This window comes from Notechis scutatus, chromosome 5 (assembly GCF_049901735.1).
Source record: "Notechis scutatus isolate UNSWTSFEM ecotype Mainland chromosome 5, rNotScu1.2, whole genome shotgun sequence".
NCBI classification, from domain to species: domain Eukaryota; kingdom Metazoa; phylum Chordata; class Lepidosauria; order Squamata; family Elapidae; genus Notechis; species Notechis scutatus.
The window spans coordinates 26,441,673-26,460,603 of record NC_142013.1 but is presented as its reverse complement, the minus strand read 5'-3'; the positions used below and the strand labels follow the sequence as shown (position 1 = coordinate 26,460,603).

Below are 18,931 nucleotides of genomic sequence, written 5' to 3'. Positions count from 1 at the left end.
TATGTGTATGATTATGGATTAGGGACCAAAAATTTAGTTCTGTTTTGAATCAACTCTTTGCAGGTGGAGGGGAGGCTCCGGGGAAGTCCATCATAACTTTGAATGGTTGCTATGCAATGGTTGTTAATCAAGGACTACCTGTAATAAACCAGATTTTGCTCTTTTTAAGTGATGTTAGTTAAAATTTGTTCTGAATATTGTAGTACTGTAAACATTCACTGTTTTAGAGAGAGCAAGAATATAGTCCTGAGCACTTATTTTGTACATGTCCTACTAGGTTTTCAATGTATTAAAGGAGAAGCTTTGTCCATTTTATACTGTACTTGTATTAAAGAGGAATGGACCTTTTTGCTACTACAGATAGTCCTCAACATACAACTATTCATTTAGTGACAGTTCAAAGTTACAATGGCACTGAAAAAAGTGACTTATGGCTGTTTTTCACATTTACATCAATTGCAGTATCCGCATCATCATCTGATCAAAATTTGAAATCTGAACACTTGGCAGCTGCCATGTATTTATAATGGTTGCAGTCTTCCAGGGTCGTGTGATTGTCTTTTGTGACCTTCTGTCAAGCAAAGTCAATGGGGAAGCCAGATTCCCTTAACAACTGTAGCAAGAAAGGTCATAAAATGGGCAAAACCCACTTAAAAGCTCTCTTGCTTAGCAACAGAAATTTGGGACTCAGTTGTGGTCATAAATCAAGGACTATCTGTATTACTAAACATCTGCCATAGAAACACATGAAAACGATAAGTTTGCCCTCACAGTTACAATATTATAGAAATAAAGACCCACTCCCAATTTCCTCCAAAAGACCTAGCAGAAAAACACCCAAATCCACTCCTTGCAACTCTGCACTGCTGACTTTTCATTGGAATTTTTCACCTCCCCTTAAAATATTAAATAAAACATTGCCCACCTTCTCAAAGAAGAAGACAATGTGCAGCTGATAATATTATTCTTTCTTCAGTATAATAGTGAAAGTACCAATTTCCCAGATCAGGTCTTTTTTTGTGTGTATCCACACATAAGGAAGATGCCATGAATACCATCAAATCCAGGGAACTAGCAGATTGCCCAGATCTGATTCTAGCACAAACCAGATTACTTCCTAATTATATAGCCATGCTAAATATATTACTAAAAGTAAAATACTAGACTAAGCATCCTAAATTCTGTTGTATATCAGTCAAAATGCATGCAAATGGCCTTTCATTTTAATGTATCTAAAGACATGAACAGGATCCCAATTAATGCATTTAGATTCTGAAAAATAGAAAGGAAGCAGCTGGAGGCATGATAGTAAGAGAATTAAATCCCTTTGAGTTATGAGCTTGTGGTGACAGTCAAGATAGATGCTTTATAAGAGAATATGAGATCCAGCTGCTACCAGATGTAATGTTACATTTATGCAAGTTGCTTTGGAAACACAGAAGATTGGATTTTCTTCTACTAGATATGAAAAAGACTGAAGTTCCGCAAGAATTTTAAGTCTGTTTGTAAGTTTTGGATTAGTTACAAAGGATGCAGGGTGATCTCTAATATTCTGACTGCTTCCCACAGGTAGATGAGCCATCTACACGGAGTAGTTCAATCAATTTCCTGAAGTATAAATCTACCCCAGAGTATTTTTCAGCTGAGAATGAAATAACAATGTACATTCTCTCAATTTCTTTAAAGAATCGGTTGTCAATGATCTTGTATAATAACACCTGGGATGTTGATGAGCATCCTTAATATTTGGGGCTATTTAAACATGGAGAAATTATAGCCTTTCATATTGCTGAAAGATTCCTCACCAATATTTCTCAGAACTTGATATTAACTGGGCCTTTTGGAAATTGAATTTCAGAAGTATCTGGAAAGTTCACAGGTTTTTCATCCCTGATTAGCTAATCAAGTAAGAACTATGGCAATAGAAGTGTCAAAGGTAAACATCTTTTGTTCTCATCAAGAGCACAGTAACTATGTATATTGTTAAAACAACACTAAGACACAAATATGCTTTTTTAAATAAAAACTCCAGTTTAATCTCATGGTTGAGACTTGGCTAAATTTCCAAGTGACGAAAGCACTAAAATAGAGGAGCAGCACTCCATGAAAACAATACTCATCATGATGATTAAATGAAATCCAACACATTCATACAAAGCTCACATTAATGGACTTGGTTTCCCCCTCTCAAATGGAAAGCAATAGGAATAACTGATTCATAATTTCTTCAGGGAGGAGAAGGGACAGGAAGGAACAGGATTTATCCTCAACTTAAATTGGTTTTATTTTAATAAAATTATGAGAAACAAATCTTGAAAAAAGTATACTTGTATTTTAAAGAATTGCAGTTAAAATGTTATAAGCAATTTAACATGGCATAGAGCATTTTTCATATACAGGAAAGATGCACAGCTTGAGACCTTACAGACATACAATGCTTTGACTATGGTGGATGTGTTCCTTCAAAAGTTGCCAACAAGTTGTAATTATTATTATGAAAGGAGGAAGAAAACTATAAAATGCATAGGAACATTTTTACATTTAATACATGTAAAAGAAACATTAACCAAGGTCACTTTTGAATGAAATGAAATCAATTTTAGTTTATTTTATCCTTGATCTAACTTCTGGAGTGTTGTTCTCAGCATGCCATTGAAAAACCAAGTGCAGCCATCACCTTTTCCTCCGCCCCCAAACCCCTCAAAGTTAGGCCAATAGAAGAAGAATCCCATCCATTTTAAAGATTTGCCCATGATTTCCTCAATCTCAACTGAAATTGTGTGTGGGTGTAAACCCAAGAATTGAAATTGAAAAGAAATTGAAGCAAAACAGTGCTAAGGTTGCAAAGTGATGTACAGGCACCTTCCTACCTCTCATCTCATAAAACAATTCTTTACCACCATCACCCCAGTGACCATTGCCATGCAATAATTAGAAGATTTACTTTTTTTGAGTGAGATCTGTTTCAGATAAGCTTAGCAATAGTTGGTAAGGTCCTGTGTTGATATTAAGAACAATTGTAGGAAAAGAAATCAGGAAGAACAGACTCCACAGTTAGCGGTCACAGCAATCAATGATCTTTCTCTATCAAAAGTGTGGGAAAGCTACACAAGAGGAGTTTACAACCAAGCCTAATTTCTAAACACTGGCTTAGTCCAAGATTCAGAGATGCACTGCTGTTTACAGACAGCTTCTTAGGTCTTAATTATACTGTATTTTAATATATTTCTATAGCACACTTTTAGAAAATATATCTGTCACTAGGAAAGCAGTCAATATACCTTGCTTGAAGCAAATCCTAGGCATTACTTAAGCAAAAGAACAAACCATCCCACAGATAACTACTGCAAACCTCTCTTTCTTTTTAGATACAATTCAATGAGCAAGTAAATTATTTTTGCTATCTCAGATATGGTATAATGTACTAACAGCTTTCCTTCTAATTCAACACTCTACTTCACTCCATTAACCTATTCTTTCTTCCACCATGAATGACAGCCTACAGTCCCCTTCCTTCTGTCCTTGGGCATTATTTTTTCTTTCCCTTCTTTCCCAACTCTTATAAGCAGCATACCAAACTTTGACCAAATTCAAGGATGCAAAAGGCAGAACCTCTTGTTACATGTTTCCCAAAATGGAGAAACTGATTTTTTCTCAAAATGAATCTTAAAAATCCATAATATTCCAATTGTCTTTAGCTGAACTTCTCTTCAATTAAATAGCTGAATTTCTCTTCAATTAAATTATCTTCAATTAAAATCAGTTGTTTTGTTAATAACAATGTGCAAATTAAGACAGTGTCACCCATTACTCTGTTATAAACAGAGAACCACAATGTTTTAAAAGTGCCAATTCTCTTTCACTATTATTTCAAACTTCCTTACTTAAATTTTATTGAAAAGTAAAAAACAGGGATTTATAATAGATTCCATAAGTAAGAGGTGCACATTTTGTTATGTGAAGCAACATATTCTCAAAATAAAAGTTGGAATTCTAGAAAGAAGTACATGTATCAAAATAAGTATTAGTAAAATTACAATACATGCCATTTCAGTATCTTATAAGTATACCAACATTCACAACAATGTCATTTGTCTACATGTTTTTTGTCCTAGCTCTAGTTCAACTGTGTTTTGTGAAAATGTAGTTCTAGACTATGATATTGAGAGTCAATGAGAAAACAAAATCTAACACATGTAAGTCATTCTTGACAGATCTTCAGGCCCTCAATTCTGATTTAATAACTTGCAATCAGACATTTGGGCTGGAATATATTTGCTAATTGAAATTTACTTTGTGCCACTTATTGATGCAAGTTGAGTAGCAACTTAAATTCAATCTCATTTGCAAAGTAGCCACACTGGGACTGGTGTAGAGAAAATCATATTATAATGTCTTCAATAAACATTAGTACACTATAATGTTCTAATAAATGGATTGAAGCTTATTATGACTGTCCTATCACTTCATTTAGCAACTATCAAAATTGACACTGGTACAAAGATAGAAAATTAGTGCTTTTGGAGGAGATGAATATTATCTGGAATGGGTTCAATCCAGTGATGGAATTCTAATTTTTTTTACTACTGGTTCTGTGGGTGTGGCTTGGTGGGATTTATAATGGCAGGGGAAGGATACTGTAAAATCTGCAGTCAAAGGTGGTATTTGCTGGTTCTCCAAACTACTCAAAATTTCCGCTACCGATTCTCCAGAACTGGTTAGAACCTGCTGAATACCACCTCAGGTTCAATCCCTACTATTACATCGCTAACTCTTCCAATCATTGACAGAGCAGATATTTTATATTGTATGGCTATAATCAGTATTAAAATACATCAACCATTTAGAGAAATGTAAGATATAATTGGTGTTTTTTAATAATAATAGCTTATCAAAATAGGTTTCACTCAAACACATCATCCTTTCTTCTCACCACTTATTTGAGTGCCCAGTGTGTACATTATTCTTTTGACAATGCTCCTTGTAGGTCTAAATATAGATGCATGGAGCAGGTCTGATGTTTTGAATATGTACTTAGACTGAAATCTCTAATACTTAGCATTTCAACATTATAGAAAGACAATAAGCAACATCACGGAAAGGAATATTAGCTGAGATTACTTGTGTCCATTGGTGGGAAGCAGAAGCATGACAGTGTCTTATAAAGGAATACATTTCTAGACAACTTTTACCCCTGCCTTTCCTTGCAGTAAAATGTTGCTTTCACCTATGGGATAGGTCATCTATTAAATTGGACAAAGTATAAAATTAAGGATTGTTGAAATCAACAATTACTGTTTTAGTAATAAGCATTTAGCAAAAATAGCATCATATTCATAGTTCTCAGTGTTACCAATACGTCTCATCCACCAGGGAAGAGATATTGAAAGACCTTATTCTATCTGACGCCTGCTTCTTCCATCCAGAATTACAGACCTCCTCTGTGGTTGGTAAAAGCAACTTGTAGATGTCTCTAGTCTTTGGCCATTCTTTGGAATAGTCATCTTGTTACGAAGAGTGACACCCTCTGGGGCTGCCCCTAATAAATCATTCAAAATTGGACTTGGAGAAGGGGTCTGTGCAGGGCTTCTTATTGGAGATAACAATACTCTAGAGTCTGCAGAGGAGGGATGGTCCATGATAGGAAAGGGAGGACTAAATAGAATAAGGCTCTGAGGTCTTCCTGGTCTAGATCTATAAGAAGGCTTTGAAACCCCAGATGGCCTTTCCATTTTTGAGGATTGTGGAGTATCTCCAGTAGTTTCTCCTTCAGAGGTTCTCTTTCGGCGAAGAACTGGTGCATCCTGAGTAGTATTATGATTGGAAAAAGATGATTCAGCTTTTCTAGTTGCAACTGAATCCAAAGTGAGTGTACTGTTGTTTTCTTTTCCCATTCCATCGAGTGGTGGACTCTTTGGAAGTTGCATCTGACCCTGAGCATTTTGAATTGGCTTGATTAGACTTTTCTTGACTTCTGTTTCTTTATTCTCTGATTCCAGTGAGATTCTGCAGTTGGGGTTTTGTGCCTGCAAAGGCTGGGGAACTTGGGTATATTGAATCTTTGGTGGAATTACTGGCACAGCTCGAGCCTGACACATCTTAACCATGAAAGATGTTCTTACTGCTGAAACACTTACAGGGGCAGAATTACGACGACCAGTGGTAGCATGAGCCATCATTATGTATTCTAAGTCTAAGTCTTGAGGATCAAAGTGTGATCCCCAAAGGTCAGCTTTATTTTCACTTGGACAAGCAACAGGAAGGGATGGTGCAGAATCACTAGACTTAGCTTCTTTCTGCCCGCAAAGAAAGTGCCTGGGTGAGGAGGAGAAAGACAAGTTGTCAAAATTAAAATGGTTGGTGAGTGGAAGGACAGAATCCAGATTGAGAGAAGAGGGCCTTGGCTTTCCTTTACATGGAATGTCTTCTTTATTGATCTGCAGCTCTTTAGTACAACATGGTCCTTTCGTAAGAAGAACTCCAGGTCTGTCATTCTGTTGAATATTAGTTGCCTGCTTTCCTGTGCAGTTTGAATTTAATAAACTGACCTCAGTATTAATTTGTGACAAAGGGGAATCTAGCTTAATGTTTTCTTGATTTTTTTCATCTTTAGGCAGTTCCTTCTTAGCCAATGCTTTACAGGCAACACTAGGCAATCCTTTAAGACTAGAAGGCAAGTCCATTGCCGCAAAGCCTGCTTCATGACTTAGATATTTCATGTTTGTTTCATGTGAGTTTGAAGTTTCCTTTAAACACTTCAGCCAGGCTTCAGCTTTCTGAAGACTTTCTTTCCACTGTCCTGGTGAATATTCCTTCATTCCTTGTTCTAGGTCACCACAAAATTGTTCCTCATTTGCATTAGCTAAAGGTATTTCTATAGCCCAGTGAGCTTTCAAAAATTCTTTACTGTCTAAGGAAAAGCTACGACTGAAACATGGTTTCTTGAAATGGCTTTGGGCAATTCTTTGATTCTGTGGCTGAAACTCCTGAAGTGCTTTCCCTTGAGTTTCTTTCAAGGTAGGAGAATGAAGGGGACTGGTAACCCACTGATGATCTTCCCATGGCTCTAGCAATTCTAAACTATGTACATGGTTACTCCATGTATCTTCCTCCTGTTGATTAAAAGAGTTTTGATCATTCATTCTGCCCTCTTTGACCCATGGGACTTCAATTCCACAGTGAATCTTCAAATTGGCTAGATCTCTCTCTGAATATGTGTCACTGTTTTTTTCCAATTGGGTTGTTGTTTCAACTTTTTTCTCCTTTTGAAGAAGCCAATTCTTACTTTCACATTCTGGCTGATCTAAATTATTTTCTTTGGAATATGATGGCTTGTCTGTTGAAAAAGCTGCATTTTCTTTTAGTTCTGTTGGAAACTTCCAGTTTGAGGATTGAAATGGGGGGTCATTTTTTGTGTTATCATCTTGTAGGCAATTTTTTGAACATGGAATATTTTGCAGCTTCACTGAAGTGAAGGAAATACTACTCTGCTTTCTGAATGGCTCAGAGGTGCAAAGTTGTACATCTTTTGATTCTTTGGAAAGAATGTCAGATATAGCCAATGGATCTCCGATTAGGTTTTCCTCTTTGGAGTGGGTTGGTAGCAGAAGAGAACTACACACTAAACTCTTTGCTTCTGAAGCAATAGATGTAAGACTTGGTTTAAACTCCTGTTGTTGTTGTTCTTCTGTCTTTAGAGAACTTCCAGTACAGGAAAACTCCTCCTCAGATTCAACAATTTTCAGCTCTTGTTGAATATCGTGCCACACGGTGCTGGAATGATCATCAACCACCTGAAAAAGAGAAACCATCTAGATTACATAACTCCTTTTTATAAGTTGTGGCCCTTTTTAAAATCAACTACATAAAAGTTTTAGTATAACAGCTAAACATATATTCTATTGAAAGAATGAAAAGTTCTTCCAGATCGTCCATTAAAAACCATATACGTTCAAATTCTATTAAATAAATAATGCTAAAATAAAATTTTTCTTCACTGAAGACAGAAATCTTGCTATTTTTCCATCCTGCTTTGTTGGAAACCAAATGTTAAAAATGAGGCGCATATTTGAAAACTATGATACAGTGGGAATAAAATAATAAACTATTTCAATCAACTATACTATTTTATAGTGGATTTGGATTTATACCATCTGAAACTCCATAACTGGCCCTCCCTCAAAGTCAATGGGAAAATCAAGACTGACAATTATAATGCCAAAATGTGACACCCTAACATAGTTCTAATTTGATAAGTATGAAATTAGAAATAGGCTAAGAACATATAAATGAGACTTTTTTGAACAATTCAACAATCCTTTTATTCCAGCATTCTGTGTCACAAGTAACCTAACTGATGCATCCAGAAGCTCACAGATATGACAGCAGGAAGACAACCATTTTCAACTGTAGGTCTCTAGCAGCTGGGTACTTTAAGAGCTTCTAGAAACAATATGCTGCCAACAAAAGTAGTAATTACAGATAACTACTGATAGCACCATGAATTAGCTATTCCCCTTTAAAACTGCTTATATTGATTGCCATCTTCATAGTTCCTTTCTAGCATTTTTCCACAAGTGCATGGTCTAGTTTTATTCAATTCAACTGAGTGTTGATCCACTGGTTGCAACAAAAATTGACTCAGTTGTCACCTGAGGTTGACATTGTGGGTTCAGAGAAAGGACTGGCCCAAAGTCACTGATCTGACTTTCATCGTTTTTAGCCTGGTCTCTGAGTCAGTAGACCAAACTAGTTCTCCCATAATTATATTTAATGATAATAATTAGTAGTTAAAATAAATGTTGCCTTTTATCAATCATGTTTCTTCCTGCATTTCACTTCAGTGGAGGAGTATGCAGTATAATATTGTGAAAAGAATGGGTATTTATCCCAAGCTATTTTTCACTTCATGCATTTGCCATTTGACCATTATAAAAAATTTGCCAAATGCTGAGTTTTGAGGATGATTATTTTCCATGGAGAATAATAAAAATCCAAACCTTAGGAAAAGAAAAACTTTTAAAGGGAGTGGAATTTGAAACAGGCCAACTAGGACTAAACATTTTCTATGTGTGCATAATCTTGACTATCTGTTATCATGCCAATAATGATCAGGGAAATAAAATGGAGTAGTTTGCAGATGATCTATGAATAGGAACACTATTTTGCAACGTTTTATTACTGGGCTTTCTTGGACGGATCACACTATGGCAAACGCAGAAATATACCAACTAGCATAGCTTCCCAACCGGATAATTTCAGTCTAGTGTTAGGTCAAACAGCCAGATCAGTGTAGTAGTAAGACACAAGGTTAGAAATTGGGAGGCCACCAATTCTAATCCTGCATTAGGGATACAAAGCCAGCTAAGGGCCAATCACTCTCTCTTAGTCCTAGGAAGAAGGCAATGGCAAGTCACTGCGGAAATCTTGCCAAGGGTCAATGCTGACTTGAAGGAGAGAAAAAAACAAAACTGTTAGGCCAGGGTTCCTCAAAGTGGTGAATATTAACCCACTCCTCCCGGGTGGTTGGGACTATCCATTTTCATTGTTGTTATTATTCATAGTACTATTCGATAAAGTAGTATTTATTAAATTATTTTCATATAATGCATGTTTGGAGATCAATGAGCAATCTGAAGCTTCATGAAAGGGGTCAATAGGCTGAAGAATTCAGGGCAAGTATAAATATCTGAAAATCAGCTATGAATGTTGATTAATATAAAGTTTTTCAATTATTGATTTTACTTCAAATTCACTCACTAACTTAGCATTTTCATGACAGATTATACTGTTATTAAAAATGTAAAATTAGGAAGCAGGATACAATTAATAAGTAGCTCAATTAAAAGGGCTCACTTACTGCAAGTTATAGATATTTTACACTAGATATAAATATATAAATACACAAATTATATACATTATTGATATTTTTACATTTTTAATAAAGAGGAATGTTTTTACTTTGATAGTAAATTAAGTGGGGGGGTGTGTCATTTGTGCCTCTGGAGAGAGAGAGAAAAGGCCTTTCCTTTGTAGCTAACCAAGCTCACTCAGCTTGGCCAAAATCCTGGATGACAAATTTGGAAGCTGACAGACACATTGGGTAAGGTTCTTCATTGAAAATATATATTTTCAAGCCATTCAATGCTTTAAAAATCAGTTTGAAAGCTTGGGACTTAAACCTGGAAATGAACCTAAAGTCAATGTAATGGAATCAAGGGTTTATGCTAGGCAGTCCAATGTTGCAGTTCTATTTAATTTAACTGAAGTTTCCAAATAATCTTGAAAAGAGTCCCAAAAGAAATCCAATTCAGAGAAAATAGAATGAATTAGTTGTTTCGTAGTGATAAATTTATTTGCAAAATTGGAAAAATTCCTGTAAATCAGATTAATATCACCCTGAGCATCACGCCAAAGTGATAGTTCTGATCCCAATTTTACTTTTCCATCGATACATTTGGGATCAGCATTATTGGACTTTAACATTTGACAATGACAAAGGAGAAGGGGAAAAAGATTTGTGGGTTTTTTGACTCAAAGGAAGTAAGACTGGGAGTTATTAGTAAGTGATGAGTGAAAAAGAACTTGGATTTTTTTCCCCAAATAGCTTTAGTTTAGTTTATTTAGAATGACTCAATTCTTTTTGGGGACTGAATTGAATTTGAGATCTGAAATTTGAATCCTTTTGGCTATTACTAAAAATGAAGATACAGCTGTAGTGGGTTTTTTTTTAATATTCAACTAATTGGATTAAAATTTGTTGACATTTATTAGAAGAGGAAGGCAGTTCAATTATTTTTAAAAAAGGTTCAGGCTCTTGTAAAAAAAAACAACCAGTAATATGGAAGACACTCTAATGACTAATTTAATTATTTGTGGAACTAAATGCCCTTTTTCAGAAATTTTATTTACCTTTCTGAGATGAAAATTAAACCAACGTGAAGAAAGTTACACATGGAATAGAGATGTGCCTATCCATGCAACCTGAAAATTTTCTGAATAACATGACTGCTTTGTTTGGTTTTTGTGGAAACTTTTTTAGATTATCTTTGGATCCATTCTTAGACATTGCAGTGTATTTGTAAATGTATGAAACTCACAATCATTAGTGAAAGTCAGAGATAGTTCAGAATCAAATCAATTGACTTTGAATGAATTCTGCTCTGATTTACATATTTATTATGTCCAAATCATCCTGATTCAGTTTGGGAGACGTTTAAATCTGGAATACACTGTGTAAAAATGTCCATTATTACAGAATGTATCAAGAATGGTACTTGAGGAAAGAATAGTTGGTGCCTATTTCATAAAATAGCAAACGGTCAAACAACATAATGTCCAAAGAAGACTTTCAATACTCTTTCTTACCAATTTTTTTAGATGTGATTTATCTTCTGTTGATAGCTCTGCTGGCCAGCAAACTTGCTCTGACATGTCCTTAATTCCAAATTGGTCTTGACTAGCTTTCTCTGTCAGCTGCTGACTTGCAAGGATCATAACCAGTGGGTTCTGTTCCATGGGGAGCTTATCTTTTAAAGGTTGGCTGCAGTTGTTGCCATCACTCTTTGTCTCCTGAGTGTTGACTGTTGCTTGAGGAATACTTACAGACTCCAGCTCTCTAATAATGGCTATTTTCTCAATAGTAGAATCTATATAAAAAATAAATAAAAAGCATATATACAAATCTTAAAGAAGAAAACAAAACAATCAAAAGAAAATGAAGAAATCTTATAATTAAAAGGTCAAGTTATTCTAAATCATATGACAATATGATATGCACATGACAATAGTTCTGGTGTTTTTGAAAGGCATCATATTGAGATGGCAGCTTCAAACTGCTGGGCAGTCCTATCTAGGCTGAAAGCTATAGAGCCATGGTGGCGCAGTGGTTAGAGTGCAGTACTGCAGGCTACTTCTGCTGGCTGCCGGCTGCCGGCTGCCGGCTGCCGGCTGCCTGCAATTTGGCAGATCGAATCTCACCAGGCTCAAGGTTGACTCAGCCTTCCATCCTTCCAAGGTGGGTAAAATGAGGACCCAGATTGTTGGGGGCAATATGCTGACTCTGTAAACTGCTTAGAGAGGGCTGTAAAAGCACTGTGAAGTGGTATATAAGTCTAAGTGCTATTGCTATAGAAAGCTCTCATTGCTGTCTCTTTTGCTGTCTCAAAAAGTCCTTAGGGGCTTCTAGTCAACCAAAATGTAGACATAGTTTTTTTCTCTAATCAAAAGGATGAATGTAGCTATCTCCACTAGTTCCATAATATTCACCAATCACTTCTCCATTATAGCGTGTATCAAACATTTCTACTTTTTGAGTACAAATAATCTCATTGCAATTGTCATATATAAAAACAAAGTTCCACAACTTTTTTTCCAGCTGCTTATCCATTAGTTCCCAAAAGAAAAGTTTCTGATTTCAGTTGTACTTCAACCTTTTAAATCTTCTGAATTCATCCATGTATTTGAAAATGTTTTGGCTTTCTTACATATCCACCAAACATGATAAAATGTCCCTTCTTGTTGTTCACATTTCCAACTAAGGTTTGAAAAACCTTTATATATTCTAGATCCTTTCTCTGTTGACAAATATAAATGTTACATCATTTTATAAAAAGTGATGTGTAAGATTAGAATGTAATGTAAATTTCAGTCCTTTCAACCATATATTTTCCCATTAGTTCATCTGTACCTTATAGCCAATTTTTAAACTCATTTTATTATACATTCTTTTACTTTGTTCTTCTACCATCTCATATTTTCAGAAAAAGTTTGTATATTTCAGCAATGACATGTTAATCAGTGAGTAGTAGGGTTTCTATTATGGACTTCAGAAATCTGAAATTTCACTAAGAGAAACAGAAAAAAAATGTACTTATGAATTGTGATTTTGATTACTAGAGAAAACCCTGAATATAGAAAAAAGTGAGCTGTTTTGTAATAATAGAACAAGGGTAAATTTTGCAATTGTATTGCTATTTGATGCAAATAAATTGGAATCTTCTATTTTTTATTGTTTCTGTACTGTTGCTTTTTTCTTTTTGATTTCTTGACTGTTTCTGTTCTTTATTAGTTTGTGTTATTTTTTTATATGCCACGCCCACAGAACCGGTAGTAAAAAAAAATGAATCCCACCACTGATACACACACACACACACACACACACACACACGTGTGTGTGTGTGTGTGTGTGTGTGTGAGAGAGAGAGAGAGAGAGAGAGAGATGTCTGGCTTTTAAAATGAAAATGATTTTTTATCCTGGTTATGAATGGAAGCCATCTTAATTTTTATGCACTTCTGAATTTGAGTTTATCTTAAGGACTGACAGTTTGAAGTCAACTGCCTGAACTGTTATACAGCTGTGAGATGAACAATACCCTCTAAGTGTGTTTGGCAGCATAGTTATATGTAGTAAATCATAGTTTCTTCTCTATAGTATATACAAATATGCCCTTAATCTAATAGTTTACAGATTATGTGAAACTAGCTACATTTTGCCAATAATTATTCTTGCTCCTCCAAAGTTTTCACACTGACGGAAAGATGAAAGTTTTTTTGAAAGATATATAATTATTACCATCTCTATCTGGAAGTGGCACATAGACTAGTGAATCTGGGTTCTTTTACATATATAGAGTATATTATTTAGCATGATCCTTCATATCCCAACATCTCTAAATATATGGAGTTTTCAGTGGTTTCAAGCTGTAAATGCTATCATAAGAACTTCAGTTATGGCCGAAATATTTTAATGCCTAAATTTTTATGAGATCATTATCTTTGCAATCTCATGTTGGCTTCTTGTGACATTTAGAAAAGAAGTCTAGAATTGAATGAGATCTCATACCAGAATCTCTGAAAACTGGCCATTTAATTATTCAAAAATATAATTTCATTTATTTTGGGAACCAGTATAGATATTTTAGAATGTAATAGATGCCCTGGCACTGTGTTTCCAGCATCTGCTCTAGATGTTCAGGATAGTGCAATAATTTGATTTAAGATGAAATCTAGGTATATAAAATAGGTATATAAAATACTGAACTCTGTTTTTTTTTTATTATATTTTTAATGAAAAGAGATTTAGAGAGGAAAGCAATTGAGGAAGTCTAAGCTATGCCTTGCCAAGTGCTTTCCTGCCTCAATTGATCCTTTCTAAAACTTGCTTTTGTTCTTCCAAGTACATGTAATAACTTGTCTGACAGTTAATTTCAGCCTACCACTAAGACTTCCCTTTTGTTCCTTTAATAACTAAATAAAAAGATCACCCCAGCTGTATCACTGCAGGCAAGGTTTTCATAACATCCTCAGGCTCTGGGATCTCCAATAGAAAGTCACCCATGTGTTCCTAAAGGCACTCTGTTCCACAGGATATTTTTAACAATTTTATGTAACTGGGAAAAAAAAACACTTACTTTTCTAATTTTAAAGAACAGAGCCAGGATATAAGATATCTATTATTTGGGGGTGGGTGGGTTCTACATTATAAAAATGAGATGTCACAATGTGTTGCTTTGTGATTTAACAAGCTTGAAGGATTATATCAATTTTAAATTGCTATTGATAATTATAAGGATTGTATTTTTCTGTTAATTAGCTTTTCTTTTTCCAATTTTAGTTTTTTTTAAACCACTATAATATAGCTAAGCTTTTCTTTCTTCACTGGCAAAAAGAAAAAAAGAATGGGCAGACAGAGAGAGCAATAGGTATTCAGGTAAACTGGCACTTTTCAATTGCATGCTCTCACCAAAAAAGCAATGTTGTGAAGAAACACATGTGGCAAATATTCTTCAAGAATATCCATTACATGCTCTCAATATTTCAAATATTCACTATTAACCATGTTGGGGGTCTCTGTTGTGAACAAATTACTACTGCTTTTTCTAAGTCAGGGTGCACAACTGTTTCCAAATATTGTTTGGTTGCAAATCTCATTCTTTTGATCATTTGCCATGGATAGACATAAGCTGTTCAACACCTGGAACCTCCATCCTTATTCTAAGCTTACCTGTTATGGATTTGGACTCAGTCTTCTTTTCTTCCTTGACTGTGACATGCTCTAACTGGTCATGGTTGTCACCTTCAGGGACTGAAGAGATAGCACTTTCTTTTCCCAGAAAAGAAGATTCTTGAAGGCCAGAGAAAGCTGATTTGTCTTTAACAGGCATCCGACAAGGTGTACTGTTAATACTGATGACTGCAGACACTCGAAGGGGCACCGAGACAGCAAAGGGTTCTGAGATATTCAAGGCTTTATGTTGGTGACGGGGAGAGGCTTCCAGAGGAAATAGGGTCCCATGGAATCCCAAATTGGATGTCCCATCATTTGAAGTGTAGAACATACGGCACATCTTTGGGGAAGTTTGTTCATTCTCAGGGTCTTCAGTGGGGCGGAATACCTTCAGTTGCTCAGGAAGGGGTTTCATTTGGGTTGGCCGTGGACTATGATTCTCTTCATTGTCCTCTGCTCCTCCCTCCGCTCCTTTCATGGCACCTTTGAGATCCCACTCTGCGTCTTGCTTGTTGAGGTCAAATGAGCTGCTAGGTCCCCCCACTCGTTGTTTCATCACTGGAACAAAAAACCCTCCGGTCACGATTGTGCGCTTGAAATGACCTTTTTCATCCTCTCCTAAGGAAGGAAGGAAGAAAATAAAGCTGGTCGATCTTTTTTTGGCCTGGATTATACGTTGTTTATTTATTGTTTGTTTGTTTTTTGTTTTAATCTTTAAGGGACACAGGCACATATCTACTGATGCTGTGATCCCGTCATATTTATGGAGAGGGGAAGGAAGAATCTAAAGGGGCATTAAAGGAAAAAAATAATGGTAGATTGATACTAATAAAGGAGAGATTGATGCTATTTTTCTCCTTTGGAGTAAAATTAATATCACAGAACATGGCAGAACCTTGGGATCAAAATGGAGATCTAGATGTTATTTGAAGACTATAACCCATGGTTATTCATCTTAGATTAGTTTGAATACTTGGCCAGATAGAACTTTTAAATTGTATTTTCTGTTTCTTCTAGAGCACGCAGGTTAATATTCCCTTCAAAAATCTGTTTCGTCTTTATAATGGCCCAGCAAAAGCCAATGTTCAGAACGTCTTTTGTGTCAGTACCTGGTACACACCATGATGAGGAAAAATGATGAAAATGTGTTGCAATATCATGATGCAAATTCTGGCCTTTCATAATTGCATCAAGGTATCAAACACAAGTGACAAAATTTGCATTGTAAAATTATGATGCGTGGTTATCACTTGTGCCACCCCACAAATGCTGTAATCCTATGGTAAATACTTCACTGAGAGTAGTAACAACTCAGGCTGATTTAAAAAGATTTAATGATTTAATGCTTGTTAGACATGATTCAATTTTCTTTCAGTCCACTGGTTGAATTTATTTCTAAGCACTTCCCACTTTACAATTATAATTTCAAAAACAGTCATCATGACCTGCTTTGGCATCTGCAAATCTGTATTCTGTATCCCAGTCATGGATTCCATCTACTGTCTCTTTGGAAATGGTGATATTCAGTAATAGAAAAACTTGGAGTAAAAGGAGTATTTTCTGTTTCCTCCTCAATTCTCTATCTTTAAGCCGAAGGCAGCAACCATAAAATTGTTTTAAAAGATGGACAGGATGAAATATAAAGCTTGGGAGGTGGTGAAATAGGGAAGAAAAGGAGACAAGCATATATATTTTCCTTCAACCTTTCTCTGGATCCATATTTGCAACATTTCCTCACTCTTTCTGTCTCCATCTCCATCTCTGAATTTGTTAAGGTGGAAATATGAAAAAACTCTCTCACTATTCCTCCCCCTTACCTCCATAAACTGCAGTCATCCATAACCTTAAGATATTTGTTGGTATAAGCAGGGGTGGGCTGCTTCGGGTGAACCGGTAGCTAATTTTATCATTTTTAATTACCGGTTCGGTGAACTGGTAAATCCCACCCATGGCTGGCCCCCCCCCCCCACCCTGTCCCTCCCAGAAGTCCCCACGCGACCCGTTTTGGATGCCAGGTAAGCACAGGGCCTGCGCAGAGGCTCCAGGTGGGCAAAAAGCGGGCGTGCTGTCCTATTGTTCCTTTTTATTTTTCTTATATGTATCCATTTCATGTATTCATAACTATGTTTATACTTATACCTGTTATCTTATAACCACTTGACAAAATAAACAAATAAACAAATAAATAACAGGCATCCCAGAGGCTCCAGAAGGCCAGAAACATGCCCATTTCTGGCCTCAAGATTTTTCCAGATTACTTTTTCAGATAATCAGAGTTGGAAGGGACCTTGTAGGTCATCTAGTCCAACCCCCCGCCCAGGCGGGAGACCCTACACCATTTCTGACAAATGGCAGTCCAATCTCTTCTTGAAGGTCCCAAGTGATGGCGCTCCCACAACTTCCGAGGGCCTCTGGAGCCCGGGGGTGTCTGTTTCTGCCCTTACAGAGGCTCAAGGAAAGCCCCCAAAGCCCAAGGGGGGCAAAAACACCACGACCACCCAGATACCGGCCAGAGAACTGGTTGCTGAAATTTTTGAATCCCACCCCTGGATGTAAGTGATAGTAGTGTGATACACAGCACAGCAACTGCTTGCCACAAAACGTTTTTCTGAAGTAGTAACAATAACAGTAAGGTTTGTCTCTAGATTGTATGGCACAAAATGCAGAAAACTGACATGATTATAATTTTAAATATAATTTCTTATAGCCAAGCTTTTTTCCCATGTTGATCAAAATAGACCCAATATCAGTGATCAAACAGCCTATTTTGGCATTCGTCCAATTTTTTTTTTAAATAAAAAAACCAATGAAAAGGCATGGTAGAAAAGAATTCCTTCATCTAAGACCCGAAATTGCAGTACACTAGCAACAATCTAATTTCTAAGGAAAAATAAGTTCCACAGTTGTGATTGGCATTCCTATGACTCCAGCTTTCCTCTAGTAATTGGATGATCCCTAAAGCAGGCTATTTCTGAAGTTTAACATTACAGAAACAAAAATAAAGGGAGAGGCATTCCTAGAAGTTAACCAAATCCTAAACCATTTGTAGCTTTATATATTAAAATTAATCCTCTGCATTGGGGTTGATCAGAGTCAACTAGTGCAGCTCCTTAAGAATTTATATTAAGTGGCCTCGAATTAATGAAGTACTATAGTTTACAAGTTTGTATCTGCCTTTGGCACAGATTCCAAACTCTGAACCATCTTCAACAGCAGCTCCATACAGAGTGTATCTCAGAAATCTAGGAGATTGCGAAGCATGGATTACTGTGGAGAGACCATTCCTATACTGTACATTCCATAAAATAGTCAATCAGAATAGGACTGGAAGGGATCTTGGAGGTCTTCTAGTCCAGCCCCCTGCTCAAGCAGGAGACCCTATACTGTTTCAGACAAGTGATTGTCCAGTCTCTTCTTTAAAATCTCCAGTGATGAAGCACCCACAACAATCTGTTCCACTGGCTAATTATCCTCACTGTTAGGAAGTTCCTTCTTAATTCCAGTTCTCTATTTGATTAGTTTCCATCCATTGTTTCTTGTCCTGCCTTCTAGTGCTTTGGAAAATAAGTTGACCCCCCTCCTCTTTGTGGCAACCCCTCAAATACTGGAATACTGCTTCTTTTCTATAGATTAGCCAAACCCAAATCCTGCAACTGTTCTTCATGTGTTTTAGTCTCCAGGCCTTTAATCATCTTAGTTACTCTTCTTTTCCAAAGTCTCAACATCTTTTTTGTAATGTGGTGACCAATGAAGTATTCCAGGTGTGGCCTTACTAAGGCTTTATAAAGTGGTACCAATACTTCATGTGATTTTGATTCTATGCCTCTGTTTATACAATCAAGGATTGTATTGGCTTTTTTGGCTGCTACTGCACACTGCACATAGCTGCACACTGCTAGCTCATATCATAGTGAAAACCTTGGC

The 18,931-nt window shown here is 36.2% G+C and overlaps 1 protein-coding gene across 1 annotated transcript in view; it reads right to left on the bottom strand.

The window, feature by feature from the left end:
- Positions 1-2,011: 2,011 nt before the first annotated feature.
- Positions 2,012-18,931, bottom strand: part of ARHGAP31 (Rho GTPase activating protein 31) — a 120,666-nt gene continuing 103,746 nt past the window's right edge. Inside the window, exons 10-12 of the mRNA XM_026681881.2 lie at positions 15,005-15,625; positions 11,368-11,648; positions 2,012-7,793 (exon numbers count right to left, since the gene is read on the bottom strand). Of these exons, the coding sequence (XP_026537666.2) occupies positions 5,394-7,793; positions 11,368-11,648; positions 15,005-15,625 (3,302 nt within the window). The 3' untranslated portion in view covers positions 2,012-5,393. The remainder of the gene's footprint in view (positions 7,794-11,367; positions 11,649-15,004; positions 15,626-18,931) is intronic.